This window comes from Haplochromis burtoni, unplaced genomic scaffold, assembly GCF_018398535.1.
Source record: "Haplochromis burtoni strain Fernald_Lab_line unplaced genomic scaffold, NCSU_Asbu1 Contig_634, whole genome shotgun sequence".
Lineage (NCBI taxonomy): Eukaryota > Metazoa > Chordata > Actinopteri > Cichliformes > Cichlidae > Haplochromis > Haplochromis burtoni.
The window spans coordinates 121,629-144,749 of NW_024582995.1; the positions used below are offsets into that span (position 1 = coordinate 121,629).

A 23,121-nucleotide genomic window follows, 5' to 3' on the forward strand; every position below is an offset into this window, starting at 1 on the left:
CATACCTAACTCCACAAGAGTTTTCTTGAGTTGTGAAGCTGATTTTAAACCTGGAAAGAATTCAGTTATTATTTCTTCTTTTTAAGACTTTACCAAGTAGCTAATTTCGCCACTCCTCAAATTTTTACATTTCCCCTGTTAGGTTTGTTTTGTTTTTCCAGCCTAATGGTGGCCTCCATTACTTGGTCCTCATACTGAGGATTCCAGTGAAAAGCTACTAAATGAAACTTCAACACATGGAATCCACTCCAGATCTTTTATCTTCTTATCCTCCTAAGAACCAATAGAAAGGACACAATGAAAAGGATGGGTCTCATGTCTCTAGTCCACTAAGATAAAGTTCTTGTATAATTTAATACACTTTATTTTTTTTACTTGCATACTAGAAAGTAAAAATAGTCAAATCATATTATAGTTTTTAAACGATTGACTGAGTTCACAGAATCCCCAGCAGGGGGCACAACAGACTAGAGTACAGCTTTTCCTGCACTGCTCGGCTTCTCAGGACTGAAGAAAAGTGGTCACTATTTAAGAGACAGGTGATTAACACAAGAGTAGGAGTCATTAGGTGGGAAAGCAAACAATGTTGGGGTTAAAAGCTAACACACCCTGAAGTTGAGCTGCAGCAGCAAACAGTGAATTTTTGTGGTTTCACTCGCATTATCTCCCTGAGCCCTTAAAGCCAGGGCTGTAGCTTTCTGCTCTTTTAAGTGGGTGGATTTTCAAACAGGTCCAGAGCTGCCTGAAGTTTCACAAAACAAAGTGTACACGTTTTACCTGGAGGAGGACAATTTGGTTTTGTTTTTTGCCTTTTTTGCACAATGTTGCTGGTAATTAGACACACCTGTTCAACTCGGTGCATTCAGGTAAAGACTGCAGTCATCGTCGAGAAGTTCAAAATGAGCATGAAAGTGAGGCAGAAAGGCGATTTAAATTACTTCTGCTGGGATTTTCCTGCACAACCGTCACTACGGTTTACAGGAAATGATCACGAAAAAGAGGAAATATCCAATGAGCAGCAGTTCTCTGGGTAAATATTAAAATGAAAGAACGGGAAACTGTGGTTTGCTTTCACCTCTGGGCTGGAAAAATTGTACAAAAAAAAAGAAAGAAAAGAAATCAGCTGAGGTGGGAGTCACAGAATGATTTTGTGATCGATTTACATCATTTCCACAAGGGATCAATAAGGTATTCTGATTTTTCATAGAAATAACTCATAATAAAAATGTGTGGAATATATTTTGTTAATTAGAAAACAAACGTAGCGTTAGAATGATATATTTCTGTTTTTTAAATGTGTAAGCATCTTTAAAAGTCCTATGAAGCGTTGGATTAGGTTCATACTGTGAATAGTAAAATCTTAAAATGAGAGAAATAGATGTTCAGCACTTAACGCTTACATTCCTTGTGTAGTTTTAAGGGATGATCTTGACCACCATGAGCGATTGTGGCAAATGCTGAACATGTGATTGAAAGTCATGTAGCTGGTTGTGGAGCTTGTTTACAGTCTGTACAGTCCGCACTTTCTCCAATCACATGAAGAACTGTAGAAGTTCTCCAGGACAGAGGAGCCTACAAAAGCTTCTCCTGTTTTAAAGGATGGTCACGCCCAGTATTGATTAACTTTGGTTTTCACTGTAAAAACATGTGAGTGATGACGTTATCCTATAATCGCAATTTTAAACATTTTAAAACATTATCCACTCCCCCAGAGACTGAGACTGAATGGTACCACCACCAATCCCAACACAGAGACCCTCTAACTAATGGGACAAAGCAGAAAGCAGTTAGAACCAGTTTTCCCAGAGTATTGTTCACAGTCTGCAGGTGGTCTTACAGTTGAAAAGCTTCTGGAGCTCTGGCCTAATGCACCATGTGAAAGGAAGACTCACAGTTTGATGGAGCATGTAGTGACGGGTGAGGTCGGCATGACAGATTTGCAGGTGGTTGACTATACTTTTAAGTAATAGTTAGCAACGGACACTTCGGTGTAGTTTCAAGTAATCCTAATATATCTGTCTAAACCCCCACACCATTACGCCACCACCAGCACAAAAACTCTGACCCTACCGTCTGAATGTTGTGGCAGAAGTTGAGATTTTTCACAAACAGTGTCCAGTTTTGGCGAGACTGTGTGAATTGTAGCATCAGTAGTGGCACCAGGTGTGGTCCTCTGCTTCTGTGTGTTCAGAAATGCTCGTCTGCATACTTTGGTTGTCACTATTGGTAATTTGAGTTACTGTTACCTTCCTATAAACTCAAAGCAGTAAAACCATTCTCTTCATCAACAAGGCGTTTTCACCCAGACAGTTGTCGCTCATTGGATATTTTCTCTTTTTCTAAATGATCATGTAGGAAAATTCCCGATCACTTTCCCTTCCCTTTCTGCTCAGTTTGAACTCAGGAGGCCGTCTTGACCATGTCTACTTGCCCAAATGGATTAACAGATAACAGATAGACCCAGTTTTGTGGGTTTCCAAGAAATGAGTCACCGAATAAACACTTTAATCAAAAACACCGAGTGTAACTGTAATTCAGCGGCTCACAGCTTTTGTTTTAATTCAGAAAGAAATTTTAGAGTCAAAACCAAAACTCAATTCACCAATTCCACAATCGGAGTATTCATCAGATTTTGCCAGTGTAGACTGTTTCTACACAGAACATTTCATGGTTTGTCCTTGATGTCTCACTGGCGTTTAATCTCTGGAGTGTTTAAACTTTTTATTCTTCAATGAAGTAAAAAAAAAAAAAAAACACCACACAAGTAAAATTAAACGTACACTAGCAACTTTTTAAACTCTAGATGTGCAAACTGTCACTTAAAAGTATCTTCTTTTATATTGATGTTCTCTCGTGGTTCACTTTCTTTTTAAAATGTGTCTTTGCTCTGCTCGCTAACCTTTATCTTAATTGATGTTTTTAACAAATAGTGAAAACTGTTATCACTTTTCTTTGAAGTTCAATGAAAACATGCATGTTTTTGTTATAGCCAATTATTGGAACTATTTTTACAGGCTATATAGTTCAAAAACAAAACAAGGAAACTTTAAAAGTAATTTGGAATCACAGAAACGTAATTTGGAATAAAATCAGAGTACAAGTAAAGAAACTGTGGTTTCTTATATTTTGGGTTGATAAAGAGACAAGAAGTGTAGGTTTTACACTCAGTTGCTTTATGTATATGGAGCTAAACAACGGCATCACTTAATCAGGAGTCCAGAGGATAATCTCAACTCTACTGAAGGTCAGTCAAGTCTTAAAAATGTAAATAATTAACATTTAATTTACCCGCTGAAAGAGAAAATGCGCTGACCCTGCGGACCCTGAAATGATCCCCTTGAAGGCAGAAATATATGATGTAAATTCTCAGAAGAGCTCAGGGAGAGGGAGCCGCCCCGAGGCCGTCAACACAAGGCTGCTGCTGTGTACACATGCCATGTCCTCGTGGATTTGTAGATTTGTCTGTGATACAGGTTGACATGAAGGATAAACATGTAACCTCCTCTGTCCTTGGAAAACTTGTGTGAAGTTGTTCCTATTTTACAGTCAGAGCGGTGACTCTGGAGGCCCACCCACCCCCAACTCCCCAAATATACTGGATGTACTGGAAAAAGTGAGTCATTGCTCCTTATTCCGTCATGAATGAAAGATATATGCTTTATCAAACCGATCTGGACTAGCAGTACAGTAAACACTTAGTCAGAGTTATGAAGGAATTTCTTGTCCTGTCATGTTGGGACAAGGATACAAGTACGACCCAGTTCAAATGTTGAAAACTGAACATTTAAAAGTGTTTTAAAAATATATGCTAATTTTGTTTAACACTGTCATCTCTTCTTTAAACAACATTGTGTAAATATGGAAAAAGGGTAGAGCATCAACTATTTAATTGAGTGACAAGTCTGGACTGCAGGTAGGTCCTTCTACTCTGTGTAAGTGCCTTAAAAGTAAGTGTGCTTCAGTGGCCAGAAGGGGCGATTCATCAAGATGGAAATGACCTAGATATGTATAGAAATCCTCTTCCTCCCTCTGTCACATCAGTAAACACATCTGGGTGGTTTTATGGGCTCAGAAGCTACTTTGAGGTCATACTGAAATCTTTTGTGGAAAATACACAGGGACCTGGTGATTTCAATTATGCATCAATTGTTTTGTTTTTTTATTCTAGTTAAAGCGTTTACCATTTATATCACAATATTTCTTTAATGAGTGCTGCTGCATTTAATTCGAAGTTACGCTAAACAGAAAAGTAGAAAGCTCCAAGTTGGAGATTTTCAAAAGATTTTTAGAAGATTAAAAGTTTAAAACATAAGAGGAAACAGGTTGTGTGATCGTTTTTGCAGCTGGGATTTAGTTTATTGCTGCAGTTTATGATCAAGTTTTGTTTGGGAAAAAAACACAGGTCCAGTTAAACTGAAATTAATCTTCCCTTTTCTTCCTTTTAGGTCAACACATTTATGATTTTTGCATGTTTTTGTGGACTCTCCAGGGCATGTAATTATTTGGAATTTAATGGTGATTCAGACCAAACATTAGCAATAATTTAAAAAGCATTATTTGCAGGTAAATTTTTAAAAGAAAATGTTTTGGGAACACATTAGCTAGTTTTAGGGAGAAAAGGTGTTGTCAATAATTGTTCATTGTATTTAACTTTTTGTAAAGAATTGAAACATTGTTACCACCTATATGTTCAAAATCTTTACTCATATTCTAGCATATGTGTGTTATGTGTGGAAGCTGGTCCTCTGGAAACGGTTGTAAATGTCAGTCTGTGAGGACGTTTAATTGACTTCTTGCTTTTGATCCATGCTTATAGATATTACAGTTGTCTTTATTTAGCAAGGCTACATTTGTTTCAAGCTTGTGGTCGCCTAGTTGAAGAAGATGGTGTGAGGTTATGATGAATGTGTTCTTTTCTCCGAATTTTGACTGCAGTCGTTGTCCATGGTGCTGATCAAAAGCTGGAAGGCTGCTGTTGATATTAAAGATTATTGGTATATGCTATTATTTTTGCAGCACTCTGTGTTGTGTGTGTGTTTGTGTGTGTGTTTACAAGTAAGACAGTACTGGTAAAGGATTCAGGGTTACCTGATCCAGCCCCAACTATAAGCTTTATGAATAGAAAAAGTTCGAAATTCCAATTGATAAACAACCCACAAAAATATGTCTGTGTGTGTGTTTTAGCTTAAAAGTAGTTACTGAGAGCATAAAGTGCTTACTGGCTTATTTGTTATTTAAATAAAACCATTTGCTTGTGAAAAAAGAACAACTGACTAGTTAAGTCATAAGTTATTACAGTTTTTTTGTTTTTGTCTATTATCACAGTAAAACAACATGAAACTCCAACTTTAGGCCACTACTTAAATATTAATAAGGAGACATCTCAAGACTTTAACCTGGTTTATTCAGACACGCAACACTAAACTTGTTCTAGAGGTAGGGAAATGTGGAAATTCCTTTTTAAAACAATGATTTGAGGGCTAACTTGTAACTTCAGTTTGAAGTTCAGTTCAATATTTTCTGTATTAGGATATAAGAAAAGAAAAAAAAAACCCTGGTCCTTATTATTTTAATCTGCAATAACTTTAAATGCTTTTGCATGACTGTCTCTCACAACATTATGGTCGAGTTTCGACCTGCTCTTCTTTACAGCGTTGCTTCAGTTCATTCAAGTTTGAGCATTCATTTATGCACAGCTCTGCTAAAAATCCAGCATTTCAATCAGGTTGAAGTCCGGACTTTGACTGGACCGTTGCAACACCTTGATTTTCTTTTTAAGCCATCCTGTTATAGATTTGCTGATGTGCTTGGGATCATTGTCCTGTTGCCTAACCTAGTTTCAGCCAGGCTTTAGCTGTCAGACAGGAGGCCTCAAATTTGCCGCTAAAAATCAAAAACACAGATCCATCCTGGCTTGCAGGAGTAGTTCACAACTATGTTTTTGCTAATAAGCACAAGTGGCATGTACATGAGTACAACCTTTGATTCTGAGAAGCAGCAAAGAGTTTTTGTCACTATTAAATTAACCAATATTCAGGTTTTGTTCTCAGTCTTAAATTCTGATCAATAAATTTGAGAAATTCAATATTTAGGCTTAATTTAAAATCTGAATATTTGAGCCAAATCCAAACTGCATCAACACAAAGATGAGTCTCCTAGCTATACTGCTTCATCTTATTCAAGGCAGAAGTTTAAACAAAAGACATAAGACAGTGTAAACTTTACACTTTTATTTTTTTTGGAAATACACTAGAAATGTTTACAAAAGCACTGTAGAAACATCTGTGCAGTGTAAATTATCAAAAACTAAAAATGAATATTACTTTGAAATCATTTTGCACCTAACATGACAAGGGAGATTGTCATTTTCAGCAGCAAAACAAATTAGTATATCTATAAAGGAAATGTCTGTTAGTGACTTCAGGATATTGAAATGGGGGAAAAACAAAAAACTGTAACAACAAAAAGGATGGTATGGCACTAGTGCTCATCCCTGAAGGAGGGCTTCATTCATCTAGATATGTTACACAATATCGCCGCTTTACTAGGTCAAGATAATCAGCCTTCCAGTAAAAATCACTCCAGTTTGACAGAAATAATTCATTATTCCACAAGCACAAGTTCTCATACTCATCAAACACAAACACCCAAAACTTAAACCATGCCCAACATCGTTACAGACTCTTTGTTCCCAGTATGGCATACTGGGCCATCTTTTATACCTAAGTGTTTTTCAGTGTAGGGAAGGAGAAAAAAAAAAAAAAAAGGCTAAATACAAAATGAATTACTATATTACAATACTAATAAAAAAAAGAAAAGGAAAACAACATAAATATTGAAATATTCTGTGGCCACTTGCAAACATCCAGTTTATTTTACACAGCTTTGTATTGCTTTGTCTTATAATACTGAGATTTTTTTTTCTCTGCCCACAAAGAGCATTGATCACTTTTGTTTGTATCGCACTGGGTGAAAATAAAACTAATACCATTAAACATGAAAAATTTCCTTTTTTCCCCCCTCTCTTTACTCTCGCCTTGATGTAAAAGGCACATACACTCATTCAAGCTCCTGCAACAATGCTCAGATACTTTCACAAAAGTTGTGGCACAAGTTTAAGGAAGGAGGGGAGGAAAAAAAAAAAAAAGAAAAAAAAAAAGTAGGTTTTGTAACATTATCGCGGAGAGTAAACACAGTGCCGGGGCAGATCTATAGGGGTTATCTTTGGTCAAGTTGGAATGAGCCAATGGGCTTAAAGGACCGGACTCGAAGGTCAGTATAGTACAGTGGAATGAGAGTGATGGGTCAAACACACAAACGCGATCCTCTGGATTAAGGTCTTTCAGGTTCAAGTCGATACATTTTTAAAAAGCTGAACAACGATGAACCGCGAGTTTGCACAGGGTGGAGGTCGCATGCGTGTGGACTTTTTTTTTTTTTTCTTAAAGGCCTTGAGTGAATTGATTTCACTTCAGAATGAGACTTCAACACTGTTGGAAATATTTGCTTTTGTGAACTGATACCACTATCTGTCCATTGAGTCTATAGCGAGAAAGATGGTTAGTCTGACTCTGTGCCGAAACTGAAAATAAAGGGAAAAAAGCTGGCATGCGAAGGATCCTGACATTTGCCGAATTATTTTAATTTTTTAAATTACTTTTGCAAGGTAAATCTTGGATACCACAAATTAAAGCTGGATACAGGTGTTTTATATACTAAATCAGCCCATCAGCATTGTAAGTGGTTACCTTGGACAACTTTTCTGGAGACTTAGAAGGCTACAGCTACTCAGAAAGCATGACCAAGAAAGATTACACAACTAAATAGCAACAAGCATGGATTATAACTAATGTGGCTTTTCTTCATTGGACAGCGCAGAAAGGACCAACTGAGGGCTTAAGTGCTCTTAGAGTAGATATTCAGTCTGTGTTATCTAAATAATGACCAAAATGGATCACCGTCTTGGAAATGCTGAATTGGTTTTGTTACTGCTGGAAAAGCAAGACAAGCTTTTTTCTGTTTCCTAGCTTCAAGCTAAGTTATGCTAACTGGCAGCAGGCCATAGTCTGAAAGGACAGAGTGGCATTTAAATGTTCACCAGAAAGCAAATGTGTGTCTTTTCCAAACTTGCATTAAAGGACTCTGGACCACAGTGTTATTAAACCCAAACTCCGACTCCGGCCCCCTTCCAGATGACAATGAAGTGGCTCGGCCCTTTAGAGAACCTCCAGCGAACTGTTTGCTAATAAAACCCTCAAAGATACATGTGATATGGTCATATCACCTGCCAACAGATGAAAGAGAGGTTACAAAATATCTGTACTCATAACTGTAACTGCTCTAATTCCAATAAATGGCAGCAAACTGTGCTCAGGTGTCAGAGGGTCGGTTAAAAAAAAAAAAAAAAAAAAAGCCCCTGTGGTTCAACCCGAAATTTCATGTGAGCACATGTGGACCCCACATACAGATACATGTTCATAGGTTATGGCATTTTTAGCAGCAATAACAAATACAAAAGTATATCAAAAAAAGAAGACACTCCTTGTGCTGAACACAAGTAACACAGAGGCATGGATGTCCATGTTGTTGTTCATTTACAACAACATCCATCAAAAACAATACTAGCCAGGACAAACTGTTGAAATGTTCTTAACATATGGACCACTTTGCATTGTCAGGACAAAACATGACAAAAAACACAAACAAAAAGACAAGAAGTGAAAATATACAGGGCACAATTTCCAGGCAAAGTGCAGGGAACTTTTCCACGCAGACAGTATTATGGCCTTAAATTCACTTCCCCACTGGCTTCCATCGCCTGTGGGCTGGAAGGCGTGCCTGACGTGAAACGTGAAATGTAAGACAGACAGTGATTCGAGCGCTGCGTGCCGAGTTTGCCTTCCGTGTCTATAGCTCCTTGGCAAACTGAATGAACAGCGAGTGGTCACGGCACACGACAGTGTCTTTGACAGATCAGCTGTAAATACATTTACATAACAGGACCAAAGGGGAAAAAAATACAACCCTCCCCCTCCCAAAAACCCCCCCAAAACGGTAGGCTTGTGTGAGGACTGGTTTTAGCAATCCAAATTGTGCTTTCTCTAATATGTAACAGTGTAGACGTGCAGGAGCGCGAACACCAGAGCAAGATTAGTGTCTTTCAGCACACCGAGAAGGACTGCTTGCTGGATTTGGTCAGAGGTATTTCATCAGTTCCCCTTTACATATGTACAAGATTTTTCCAGCTTATTTGAACGATGCACGAAAATAAAGAACACGCTGAACCATTGTAAGGCAGAAAACTGGTTCAAGACTCCCTCATAAGTTCTGTGGGTGTTCATTTTTTCTTCCTTTTTGTTTTGAAGTGTTCAGTGATGCTCAGTGCCATTTGTCCTATCGGTTTTACAGCTAACGAGTGAAGGTCTCAACCGAGGACTCTGATATAGCTGACGTCTGAATAATTCCATTTTTAAACCAGTGTTTTTTCTTCTGGGAAAGACAAATAAAAATGAGTCAAGGAGGAAGCAATTACAAAAAAAACTATTTCCGGTGTTTCACTTTATCACGCTTATGTTAGGGGAAAAAAAAAAATATTTGCACGTTGTCCATGAAAACAGGACACTGAAGTGTAAGATAAGGTCCACACACACGTTCACTGACTGATACTAGAAGTCCTGTGTGTGTGTGTTCGTGTGTCTCTGTACTATTCCATTATCTTAGGAAAAAAGGCAAATGGTTTGGCTCAGTCTGTTCCACGTATAAAAGAAAATACCAGGCTAGGAAAACCGTCAAGTCTTCTGAGCTCAGACTTTACTCTGCAGGGATTTTCTAATCTGTTGGCTTAAAGTTTTCTCCTCGGACAACACTGACTGACAGGATAGAGGAGGAATGCGACAGTAGCAACACCCCCACTGTTGTTCGCGTGTATGCAAAATGCTCTGCGTGTCTTGTTAACCGTTAAATTTTTGCTCAGAAGGTCATGCATCAGAGTGCTAGAGTGACACCTATGTATGCTACCATGTTCCCTCAGAAGAATTACAGGAAATAAAGAAAGCCGCGTCCTGGCTGAGCCCACCCGGCCAGTCCCTTTATCTTTTAGGGCCAACCAGGACAGAAATGAGGATTAGAGTGCAGGGTTGTTGGTTGTGCTGCAGCAGGCATAGAGGGCCATGCTCAGCAGGTAGAGTGGAGGAGGACAGACAGTCTTAAGAAGGCTCAGTGAGAGGAGCAATGTCTTTGTTGACTAAACAATTACTGGGGTTTGTGTCCAACTGCTTTCCCCAACCCCCAAAGTGAAGTGAAAATGAGCCCACTGTTTATGCAACCCCCCGCCCGCCCGTTATAACGTGAAACCCTCGTTCTGCTTCCTCAGCCCCCTTCCTGAGGGGATCCTCGATCAACACTTCTGTGCCTCCACTGGAGACATGGCAATGTAGGAACCGTTCTTCATTGGCTGGCTGGCCGGCGTCTCTGACGATTCGTCTGTTTTGTCGCTGACCGGAGTGTAGGCCGTGTCATCTTTCGCCGTCTGCGCGTGGAGAATCGAGGATAGACGTCGTCAGTACAAACAACAGAAGTGGCAAAAAGTCTGCTCATTAACATTAAAGATATGAATAAATGCTCTGAAATGTTTACACTACAATGCAAATGTGCACCAGTAGTACAAAAACAAAGCCACCACAGAAACATTAACTTAAATTAGGGATGATGATAATAATAATAATAATAATAATAATAATAATAATAATAATAATAATAATAATAATAATAATAATAATAATGACAATGACAACTACTGTGAGGTGAGAAAATGTCCCATAATGATAATTAAAATGATAACAATGAGAGATGGTGGATAACAAATTAAAAAGGAGAACAGAAAACAAGGCAAAACTGAAGACTTACAGCAAAAGAATGAAAAGCTTCAGCAAAATCAATACGTTTTACTTCATTCTAAAACAGAAAAGGAAAAAAGGGGGGTTACAGAAAATTAAAATTAGAACATGGTTAATACAACATTTCTTCACATTGCAATTAAGCATCAACATCCTCTTTGTGCCGACATATAAACTTGGATGCACATGCGCATGTTCAGGAACAGCTCTTGGAAATATTTGCTTTTGTAGATGAGACAGTGCTCGGCTTAGCACAGGGGTGCACAGCTGGCCTGGCTCCATCTCCAAATCTCTCAGATCATTTATATTGTGTAATCAAAAGCCAGAGAAGTAGGTGCCTGCAGGTAAATTTCTGCTTCTATTTTTTTCTGCTAAGCTAGGCAAGCTGTCCTCACGATTAAGTTTCATATGTGGCCACGCAGAGACGCACACAGTGGTATCAATCTCATTTAAGAGATTAGCAACAGAAGCAAATAGTTCTTCAAGCTATTCCTGTAACATGTAGCAGGCCTCCTTCTGCACACAGAATAGCAAACTGTAATAATCTGAGAGCTGGGGCTTCAAACTAGCAGTCCTGCACTGTTAGAGATAACAGGGGGAACATGTGTTGTACATCATCTCTAGGCTACTATCGTTCAATGAACTGCAGCTACTACGCTACATTCATGTCTGGTCTGACTGAAAGGAAATGTTGGACAACTTTTGCTTCCTGAATTCAAACATGCATCAGCTGTTAGGGAACGTTCAACAAGGGAAAAAAAAAAAAAAAATCCCAACCCGCATCACGTGATCCATTCGTATTGTGGAAAACTGCTCATGCTGACTTTGCTGCACAGATATCATGCAATGTGTTAGTTAACATGCACGCAGCTGTGGGTTAAACTTGCAGCTCCTCAGGGTCAATGGTAGAGGAAGTTGTTGTCCATGCAAGAACCAAATGATCAAAACCTTTAAGACTAGTGTTTACTGCAACTTATGACTAACGTCTAACTACCAGACTTAGTTATACTGTGAGATAATGTCAGTGGGCAGCACACACACCTCAAAACAGAGTAACTCTATCATCACTGCAGATTAGTTCACGGCAGAATGTGGCAGTCCCTACCTTCTTCTGGCGGTTTCGGCAGAACAAGACGAGAAACACGAGCAGCAGGATGATGCCCAAGCCCACGATGAGGACGGGGAAGTTGGACACAAGAGTCACGATGAGGAGCAGTGACCTCATCTGGGCTGCTGACTCATCGTCAATAGTCGCCGTCTAGAGTTGTGAAAGATGACAGTACTGACTAAGCAGTTCACTCGCGGTTAGTCAAACACGTTAAGCTGTGCTAAAAGATTAGATCCTCACCTCATTGACGAACATGATGGGGAAAATGGTCTCGGTGATGTTCTTCGTTTTGCTGCGGGGCAGAAAGACAAGCACGGCAAGGTCAGGGGGAGACATCTGGCTCAACATGTGGCTGAAATGGTGTCACAGTGTATGTGGCAACAGTAAACAGTGGATCAGAGTTCAACAAAGCCTGACTTACGGAAAGCCTTGGACTCTCTTCAGAATGATGTTGAGCTGAGCTCTCTTACAGGCACGAATGGGAACTCCTGCCGTCTATGAAGAGGAGAGCAAAGACAAAAATTGGGGAAGAAGTTTAATTTTCTCTTTTTCTTTTAAGAAAAACTGCAGCAACAAGCATGAAAACCCCCGAAAAACTAAACAACAGAATTTAGAGGCCAAGTTAGACAGTATCAGAGAAATATGTGTTTATAATTTCCAAACTATGAGATACTTTAGCTATTGTTTGAAAACTTTCTTTTCCTTGTTTGGATTACTGTACGCATGATATCACATAGATATTCTTCTCCCCCCCATCGTCAGAAGAATGCGATCGCTGTCGTCTTTCCATCTTTGTGTATTATTTGAATCTTTATTTAACCAGGAAGTGAAACTCTTAGCCACCAAGTCACAATGCTACCGCAAGTATGTGCTCTGAGCATTTCTAAGCAGAAACAAGGAAGGTCGTGGGACCATTCTGATGCGAAAGTAGATCACAAAAAAAAAGCTAAATCTGTTATTTTAACATCATGTGCAATTTGAAAAGTGACTTGTGCATGAAAATATAAAAGATTTAAAAAACAAAAAAAAAAACACTCAAGTAAAAGACTTAATTTAACTCACTCAATGTTAAAGTGATGCCCTGTTTATGTGGTAGGGATGATCAGTACAATAGCAATAACAATTCAGACTATAATAATAATAATAATAATAATAATAATAATAATAATATAGCTGAACATTTTTTTTTTTTATAGGAGTGAAAAACAAAAAAAATAATGTTGCGTGCGTGTTGAGCACTGATCAGTAAAAATACTTACAATGAGCCGGACACAAAATAAAATGAAGTCCGAACAAAAACAAATAGAGCGATTAACCCTCCCCTCAAAAAAAATAAAATAAAAATAAAAAAATCATAAAGCAATCACTCTAATTTGGAAGGACAGATCGAAGTCCATTACACACCCATTAGTCATGATAACAGCACTGAGTGTTCAACATACCGGCTGCAGATCAAGATACGTCTCGTGCTCCTCCTTGTTGGGGTTAAGGCCATCAATGGCGTTGATGTAAGCGGGGTCAGCCTGATAAAAGTGTGGGAAGGACACCACGATGGGAGCGCCTTGAGGGAAACAAATCAGAGTCATATTTCTATCTAAAGATTAAAACAGCAAGGGTCAAGGAAAAACGATAAAAGTAGTAACTTAAGATAACAGCTAGTGCTCTGTGTGACGGAAACATGCACTCGTGACTAAATGATATAATAGAAATGATAGCTAATGAATGTGTGTTTTAGGTTTTATTGAGCGTTGGTAATGATTAGCTGAGAACGCTGCTTTTCTTTAAAAACAAGAAAACTAATGTGATCAGTCCTTTAGCAAAGAAGACGTTACTCCTTAAAATGACGCATTAGCAAAACAGAAACACGAAGATGCTCTGTCATAGGAGTAAAGTATAAATAGTATTTTTCATTTAGTCAATCAAAATGAAACTTTGATTTTTTTTCCCTTTTTTCTTTAAAACATATTTAGATTTTAGAAAGTGTTGAGAACTAAATATTTCTCCATATCAGATCAAAAAAAACATTTAGATGTGGTTTGAAATGCAACATCCTCATCTTTTCGTCTTAGTCTGGACCCTCTGGCAGACAAAGTGTCGGTACAAGAAATGCTGGAAGAAAAGTCACGTTGGAAAGCCGAGTCTCCAATTATGGAGATGGGTCGGTGATGTCTGCATGCACAAATCTTGAACACTTGCAGCGTGGACAGACTGTGCTAAAGATCTGATTTGAGAATTTAATCTCATTTGATTGTAGCCTAAACAAATTTCCTTTAATTATATTAATTCAACCTTTGAAAGCTGCTGTTTCTAAAAAAAAAAAAAAAAAAAAAAAGGTGGGTGCAGGTTGTAACTGTCACATCACTGCTACAGTGAATGTTTTTTTTTTTTTGTGGTTACAGCACTCAGACAGTTTCAGGATGACACCACTTTGCATATCACAGCAGGCCTTGATGTTGACTGGCTGAAATGTCACACCACAACAGATTTTCCTTTACATTTGAATTGCAGGAAGCGATGCCAACAGCCAATCGTGTTCGATTATGGCTGAGTTTAATCAGCAGCAGCCTAATATAAAACCATAAAACATTTCCTATTTAAGACTCTTACAGTGTGGATTTTTTCACTCAAAAGTAATAAAACTATAAAAGTAATTAATCAAATGAACAAGCAGGAAAGTTTAGAGGTTACGGTATAGCATCTTTCCTTAAAGCCCAGTTAAGATCATGTTATCAGAACAACTGTACTTCCCTTAATAACCACCATAAAATAGTTCAATAACCCCTCCAATCTCAGTCGGCACAGTTAATTATTAAACCACTGAGTAAAATCTGGCCTGCTCAAACAGTGGGAATGTCAGATAGCAGCCAGGGCACAGGGTTGCTGAGTGGAAGGACCTTTTTTTTGAGGGGTGGGGGAAATGAGGAGAAAAACAAAAATGTGTCATGGGGCCAGTGTGTGGGGGAATTGGGTAATTGGGGCAAGGGAGAGGCTGACGGTGGGATGGCTCGGTGCTCCTACCTTCTCGACAAACGCTGACTTTAAGCACCCCGGTGCCGAGACAGTCACCAGCTGGCACACAGAAGCCCGCGTTGGCGGGGTTGTTTTTGGGGCTCATGAGGACGTCATTAGGGGGTGCAAAGCGGTACGCTTGAATCCCTTTCACCTCCACGTCTTCCACATAGGCTAAATGAATAGACCTGAGGAGAGAAAGAAAGCACTCATCACTTAAGGACTTCAGGATGGGTTTAATAAAGACCTCAAGTGCCATTCAAGAAGGAAATGGTTCTCTTTACATTTATAAATCTTCTAAACAGAATAAAGAATGACAACGCTCATTTCCTGTTCAATCTTGGCATGTCTGGGCCTAACTCTTTCCAACTGAGTTTCTACTGGATGCCTTCTCAGAAGTTGCCCTTATCAGTGTGTTTGTAAGCACACACTGTGCGACTCAGTTGGCATTTCCTTTCATTAACCTCGGTTGAAGTTCTTGTCCTCACCCCACCGGGTGCTTTGCCTGTAAACAAATTTAAAGCCACATAAGGATGCACACCTGCAGAGATCAGCAGCGAAGATGTAGAGCAACTCGTTCCTGTTTATCAGCGGGTGGAAAACCGCGCCATCGGTGCCGTTGATCATGTTGCTCTGATTGGATGACCACCACGACATTTCCCTTTTGATCAAGAAGAACCAGATATTAATTTGTACAAAAAACAAACAAACAAGTATTAGTACTGCTCTAGTTTGCAATTCCACAAAAAAGCAAATATTAAAAGAAATTATACTCATTTAACCCCCCACCCCCACCCCACCCCCCAATTCTCCCTCAGAATTATTTTGCAACTCGTTCTCAGCCTTCACCTTCTACAACAATACAATCTTCCTGAAAGCTGAAATAAACAGGGGAAACCCATAAATATTTCACATCTCTCACAGCTGAGAGACATTATGTTTTTGGCATTTGGCCTTACTCACATTTCCGGTATTATACGACAAGTGAATAGAAAGCAGGGAATTATCAAGGTCTCTCGAGCTGAAAAATCAAACTGCTGACTGCGATTACACCCATACCGCCACTGTGCTACAGAGTCACTACAACAGCAGCCATTTTGTACGAACAAGGAATTTCAGTATAGTTTGACCGTTTGTGTGTCAGAAACCGAGTATTTCTGTATTGCTTCATCAAAGTGAGTACTTTTTTCAGCACACACAGTACTCTAAACACACATTCAAAGTGCAAGGTTGATGTACATATCCAAATATCCATTTTGCAACCCCTCTCCCCCTAAAGCCAGGGAGCAAAGACTTTCCCCTCTGGACTTTCGGATGAACATTGCATAACGTAGTAAATGCTATTAAGGTGCGTGGAAGGAAGAGGAAGCCATTTGCCGGCTAGAAAGTGTTTCCTACCATTCAAGAAACAATGAAAATAAAAGAGTTTATATAAAGACAATTGAAAGTGGCCTGTATGAGTTTTTACCTCAGGCCGTTCCACGTGTCGATCTTCCCATAATCCAAGTAATTCTGCTCACCGGTGTGGAACACAAACTCTCCTTCATGGGTGCCGTTTTTCTGTTGAACAGACAATAAAACTGCTGTCAGCTGCTGTGATAGAAAACTGTGCGGGATGGTAAACAGATATTCTGCTGCTATGAGAACATCAGCAAATAAATGTAATTCAGCTTTTGTATTTGTCAGCGCAACCACAAGTAACCAAGTGAAGATTAAACTTCAGTTTAAATCAATATTTTGAACAACAAATTGATCAGAAATCAGTTCAAACACAAAAAGGCCAAATACATAAATTTTCTGTTACCAAAAACAAACAAACAAACAAACAAACAAACAAACAAACAAACAAACAGACTAACAAATTAGTAATTGTCTTTAAGTCACTCTAAATGCTACACTCAGGATCACGTGGTTGTGGCGTCGCTAAGATGCGAACAATACTCTATAAACAGGAAATAAAAATGTCATCCATCAGCATGTGAGCATTCAGAATTTTCTTACATGACATTACCACAGACTTCCTCTTGTGTGACTAACCCCCAAGAACAAGAGAAACAAAAAAATCTCTGGAAACAACAAAGTGAGTAAAACTTAAATGGCAGCTGAGCTTACCTTCCACATTAGCCCAAAATATTCATCTACTTCAGGCTTCATGGAGTGGACTTTTGTGAGAAGAGGGTCTTTAAAGCCCCACAGAACCTCGTGCACAGTGCGGGTCATGAACAGTTCAATACCCAGGCTGTTTATGTACATGGAAACAATAGTTCGCAAGAAGAAGGAGTAGGAGTTCAGCTCGTTCATTATTGCCTAAGGAAGACGGACAAAGAGAACAATGCTACCATCAGAAGGCTGGAGGCAAAAGGTGAGAGTGCTCCCATCACACACAGTGGAAAAGATCACTGAGTCATTAGTTGCATCTTCCTTGGCCTGCTGCCTTCTGTTTATCCGTTCAAAAAAATGAAAATGCTACAATGAAAATTTTGGGAACATGCGTTTGGATGTCATCCAAAATCTATATGACCTTTCTGCTTCTAGTCATAGAAATCCATTCGCTCACCACAAACGGGATGTTGACAGTCCTGACGATGTCAACCTGTGGGTCTCCGACGGACTTCTCAGGCACAAAGACAAAAGTCTTTGGGTTCAAGGCGTAAACCTTGGTGCCATTTTCCAGGAAGGTTACATTTTCCCGTGGCCTGTACTCCCTGGTGTGGACAGGACATTTGTCAGTTATTCCAAGTTTCTTTTGTTTTGATTTCACACATCAAAATAACTTCAGATGAGTTTCCTTAAACAGGGCTTTTGCAAACATGGCTAAAATATTTCACTTTTCCAACATTACATATTACAGACGCATTTAAATTTCTTCACAAACTAACCTGTAAGTATAAGGTCCGATCTGTTTAACAGATGCCTTCCCACCTGCCATGAACACCTCTGGATTGGTGACGTTGAAGAAGTAATACTCCATATAAACAGGTGGAGGTGGATTCTTCCATGCCTCGAACACTTGGCTCTTCTCTGTTAAAGTAATTTCCTATCAACAAAAGAAAAGAAAAAAAACATTCAAAAAACAGGAAAAACAGGAATAATATCTCCCAAAGCATGAAGTGATGAGAATGTTGCTGTGCTGCATTTGATATTAGGAGTGCTTTCTTTTTCTAGTCTCAAAGAGGGCCATCTGAAAGAACACATGGCACCTTTCAGCAAGGAGCTGGTGCCGGGCCAACACCTCAAAACCCAGAGGGAAGCAGAGGAAAGTCCTTCACAGCTGAAAAACCATCAGCACAGCCAGCCAGTCTTAGCAAAAACTGAGCACAGTCTTCCAACTTCAGCAAGCCTAGGCAAGAATCTGACAGTGGGTTTTCAGTCCGCCCACGGTACTCGCATATTGGAATGAGAAAACATTGCACTTAGTGGCGTTAGCCATCATACTGGATGCAGGATGTCAGGTAAGATTTGTAGCCAAAATACAGAAAAACAAAATGACCACAAAAATGCTGAAAACAGCTTCAGACATTTCCCAGATTCTTTGGCTAAACTCCTATGGGGAAAAAACCTAAACAAAAATGAAGGTCTCTAGTACATAAACCGTCTGTAAGATTAACCTGGACACCACATGGCTGAACATGAGGAACGGTAACAATTAACTTGAACTGCCAGCTGTAAAAAGAAAATTAAAGACCTTCAAGTATGTTGATTGTTCGTTGACCAGAAAAAAACAAGAAAACACTTTTTTTTTCCCTCCCATTCCTGCCAGTTTTCTAAACTTAGTGTGGAGAAACGACCCTCTTCCGTCTGTGTCTTTCATTCCTCAAATGATTTGTCGGCTGAGCGGTGCTCTTTAGAGATCCTATACATAGTCCTCTATGGCTTCTCACGGGCGCTTACTGTTGTGAAACTATAGCTTAAGGTGTGGCTGCACTTCCTGTTTGGGTTAACATCTTGTTTTACTTAAAGCTATTGTTTTCCGAGCTTTGTTACATCAGTTCCTCTTTTCCTGCTTAAGAAAACCACATATCAGATTATCACAGGGGTCAGCTAAAATATCTACTTTGATCAAGTTAGACAACTGATTAAAGAGGGGAACATAAGATTAAAGCAAACTACAGAAGACAAACTACTTTGTCTTCTGTTCATACCTGACTACAATCAGCAATTAGTTTCTTTGCCGATTAGTATTTATTCTGTGAAAAATAGTGCAATGTAAATTATTCAGAGACTGAAATTGTGAATAATTACTTTCAGCCTGACATCCCAGGCAGATGACTATCCAGTATGTGGAAGAACAGAACTTGAGGTACTTAAGAAGTGAGACTCTCTTGAGTTTTGAAGATCCTGTTTCTTAATTAAGAGCTCGAATAACACTGCATGAAGTGAGAAAGAGTGCTACCATCATAAGATGTGTCCACGCAGTAAACAACAAGCAAAAATGACCCAATTTGTTCCCTTTTAAAAGAAAGCGTCTCACTTTCGAAACAGGTTTGAGTCAACGTCGGGTTTTTTCTGTGTGACAGCCCGCATGGATCCCTGTGTTTGCCAAACCTTGAACAAAGGTCTTTGGAAAGTCCTTCATGAAAGTTGTATTAGCATAATTTATCTCCAGAAAAACCTTGAAATAAAAAAAAAAAAAAAAAGATAGCCAAGGGACAAAGCAGGGAGGTTTTTCAGTGCACACAGACACACTGCGGTGGAATTTGCTAGTGGAAAAATTGAAATGAACTGGACCTTTGCCAAGCAACTTCAGGTACAACTAAGGTGTGGCGTCACAAGCTCCTGCTTTGATCAGCAAAAGAAGAAAAACAAACATTGTAGGCATTGTAAAAATAAAAGCTTTTGTAAATTTCTCTTTGTGCTTCCACAGTGTTGAAGCTTTAACATTTAAACTGTGCCACATTTTGAGTTTTACCAACATGACCTTGGTCTTGGAGGCTTTTATACTACAGTGAAAACACAGCTGAGGAGTGGCGTGAGTGGGTGTTCTCTTCTTTTCAGTTTCGTCATCTGAGCTCAACGACTTGGGCTAGGCCAAGCCCGGAACAACAGCGAGGAATTAGGAGAGGTTGCTCCTAAACAAAAATCATACCCCTGGGGGCAAGACGTCTGTCAAATTCCTTACATGGCTTTTATGACTCTTCCTCCACATCCGGCTTAACTCAAGAGTTTGTGCCTGGAGGTAACGCAGACTTGCCCCAAACACATCGGCTGCTTCTTATTACAAAGAGACGAATTTAAAGTCAGATTAGATAGATTTGTTTGGAGTTGGTTCAACGCGTACAAGACAGCCTAACTCAACAGGAAGACTGTGGTGAAAGAGGATTAGCTATGCTGTCATTTCATGTAATCGCCAGCCACATCAGAATTAGGTCCCCTGTTGATGAACTTTGACTAACTCTCTTAATTTGGGTCCCCTGGGATGGTGCCGTGACTGCGAATGAGAGAAAAAATGCGACCCCGACCTAAATTTAACCCCAGGAAGGGGAAACCATGTCAGTGAGGCAGCTGTTATTGAGCCGCCAACTTGAAACGCATAGAATGTTAAACCTTTCTGCTGAGCTGATTTTAGCCTTTTCCTCCTTAACATGAAGATGCAATTTTTTTTGAAGCAGGAAAGAAAAGGCAGAGAGGTTTTAAAGTACTGATAAGGATTTGCAGATGGCATTCAACACAATTTGTGTCAGTAAGAGGAATGTGAGGCATTTTAAAGGGCAGAGAGCAGCAGGTTTATCTGAGAGAGGGTGTCAACTGGCAGCACCCCCGCTCCATCACCCCATCCATGTCCTAAACTACAATAAAAAGCAGACATTCATGGTTCAGGCTGACCCACCCCTAATGCCCCACCAGTCCGCAAGCATGCAGACATTTAACTGCAAAAGTGCAATGGTGAAAGCAGGTTTTTGAAGCAAAAGCTGTTTCTGTATAAATTTGAATCAAAATACAGTAAAACACAAATGTTTAGCCTGAGTTATTTCTCAAGTGAACGTTATTTTGTAAAATCACTACACAAAACTGAAACCCACTAAAATTAAGCATTTATGTTGAGTAATTTTTACCCAGATAAAATTGCACAAGAAAATTTTGCTCACAGCAAAGACACAAAATAAAGCAGTGCTGCAATTTAAGAAATGTACAGGATTGGACTGCGTGCAGCTGTATTTTAAGGACCTACTTCACCAAAGAGCCAATTATCTTTGGCAAGACGTGAGGATTTATCAATCAAATAGATGCAGATTTGCCTGATTTATACAAGTTGGATGCTTGATTTTCAGAAATAATGACGAGTTCTACAATATGCAAAGAGAGATATAGATCCACCACTCTCAGTCTCTCCTGCCCGCTCACTCAACTCCCTTCCCCCCATATCCCTCCAGACCTGCAGACCACCCCCCAAAACTAGATTTCTACTACTACTACTACTACTACTACTACCACCACCACCGATGATCCCTCTCAGAAACCTAACACCTGAAAAAGACAGTGCATGGTGCCTGTATGAACAGAATTGTGCCATCAGGTCATTGCCTGGTACAGGAAAGGTTATGAAATGATATACTGATGATAGATTATATATTTCTCTCATTTGACCCAAAAATCAGCAGCATCTAATATAAGCAAACTGATGCAAAAAAACAAACAAAACAAAAACTGTTCAAGGTAGCCAACAAATAAGAGGAATTATTATGAAAGGAGATAAGGTCATGACAAGCTCACCTCATCATATTCCCCCCTCACTGTGGGAGTTACAGGGGATTTCTACCTACAGCGGTCTTTGTGGAAACCATTAAAACAAACCGAAACACGTTAAATGGCCTGTCTTAATTGAAGCTTGTAAAAAACAAAACCCTCGAAATCACAGAGCATTGTAAGGCGACTTAAACAATGTATAAGCCTCGGATCCTGCGGATTCGTGAAGGTGGGCAGGCTCTGGGTTCATCCCGCATCGCTGGAGGGACAGAATGCAGCAAAAATCAGCCCATAATAACGTGAACAGTTGAATCTATACAATTTACTCGGTCGTGTGACCCTGCATGTGCCATCACAGGTGAGATGCTGTAGGTGTAGGTGCATGATTGGCTACTGCAGACGAAACGCTAACATTTGAACCCCTCGTGTGTGACATATGTAAAGAGTGGCAAATGAACCGAAAACATAAAGAAATCTTCTTTTTTAAGAGATCCAACTCACCTTTTTTAAGCGGCTGTGGATCATGGTTTGGAAGACTTGAGCCACGACCAGGGCGATTCCCACTATCAGGAGATGAGCGCAGATGAAGCCGGTGGCGTAAATGGCACAGGATCTCCGAGTCATGCTGCCGGGCGTCTTTTGCTGTCCTCTTGGCACACAGAAAAAAAAAGAAACGAAAACTTTTGGACGGTATTCTCCAAAAATCTTCAACTAGAGACGGCGAAGGGGAGGTGTGGGACAGTGTAACCCCAGTCTCCTGAGCAGCAGCTAGGGTTTAAACTTCTCTCTTAACGGCTCCGGCGTGAGCTCCACAGTCAGGCAGAGGCGAGGTGGAGGAAATGTGTATCAAAAATGTTGGCACTTCTTCATTAAAATACCAGATACTACTAAAACCTGGTACCTAGAAAGAGAGAAGACGGAGCTGCTCGGAGGCGGTGATGAAATGAAACGGCAGCTCTCGGTACACCGGGACACAGAAAAGGAGCTGACCTCCTCCTCCCCTTGCTCTACGTATTAATGTACCCGGTCAGGAGACAGGCGAACAGCGTCGTTTGGGTAGGCTGCAGGGGCGGTGGGCGTGTGCAAAGAGAAAGAAACGGCAGTGATGATGTTTTTCTTACAAGACCGAAGTCACATAAAAACACAGCAAAACACGTACACACCAAAACAGTATATTTTGTCTTTCTTTTTTATGTTTTTATATTTCTCTATATATCGATTTTTTGTGCGTCTTTGCGCACACTGTTTGCTTTTGTTGTAGCCAGATGACCCCAGACAGCTTGTCTTTGAGTTAATGCTTAACAACTGTGATTATATTTTAAGTCACAGTGAAACACGAGCTGGCAGTAGTACACCCAGTGCTACCAGGGTTATGAATGATTTGGCAGCAGCGTGCACATCCACACGCCGCCGGTAGTGTGACAC

General features: G+C 39.8%; 1 protein-coding gene across 2 annotated transcripts; it reads right to left on the reverse strand.

Moving 5' to 3' along the window:
* Window positions 1-6,215: 6,215 nt before the first annotated feature.
* Window positions 6,216-22,723, reverse strand: scarb2a (scavenger receptor class B, member 2a). Of its 2 annotated transcripts, XM_005949101.3 has the most exons (13): window positions 22,198-22,723; window positions 17,892-18,049; window positions 17,570-17,717; window positions 17,125-17,319; window positions 16,481-16,572; window positions 15,554-15,673; window positions 15,022-15,200; window positions 13,446-13,564; window positions 12,425-12,498; window positions 12,244-12,295; window positions 12,001-12,153; window positions 10,906-10,953; window positions 6,216-10,528 (listed from the first exon to the last, which is right to left on the reverse strand). In XM_005949101.3, exons 1-13 carry the CDS (start codon window positions 22,318-22,320, stop codon window positions 10,397-10,399), a joined length of 1,593 nt encoding a protein of 530 aa, XP_005949163.2. In that variant the 5' UTR covers window positions 22,321-22,723; the 3' UTR covers window positions 6,216-10,396. The 2 variants fall into 2 exon arrangements, with proteins under 2 accessions (XP_005949163.2, XP_005949164.2); XM_005949102.3 differs by lacking the exon at window positions 10,906-10,953.
* Between the last annotated feature and the right edge of the window lie 398 nt (window positions 22,724-23,121).

What these genes read in the sequence shown, in the direction of transcription:
- scarb2a (XM_005949101.3), bottom strand. Translation starts at nt 22,320, where the DNA reads ATGACTCGGAGATCCTGTGCCATTTACGCCACCGGCTTCATCTGCGCT. An exon ending in ATCGGACCTTATACTTACAG is followed by an intron (nt 17,718 to 17,891) that starts GTTAGTTTGTGA and finishes TGTCCACACCAG; the next exon opens with GGAGTACAGGCCACGGGAAA. An exon ending in GCCGAAACCGCCAGAAGAAG is followed by an intron (nt 10,954 to 12,000) that starts GTAGGGACTGCC and finishes TTTCTGTTTTAG; the next exon opens with AATGAAGTAAAACGTATTGA.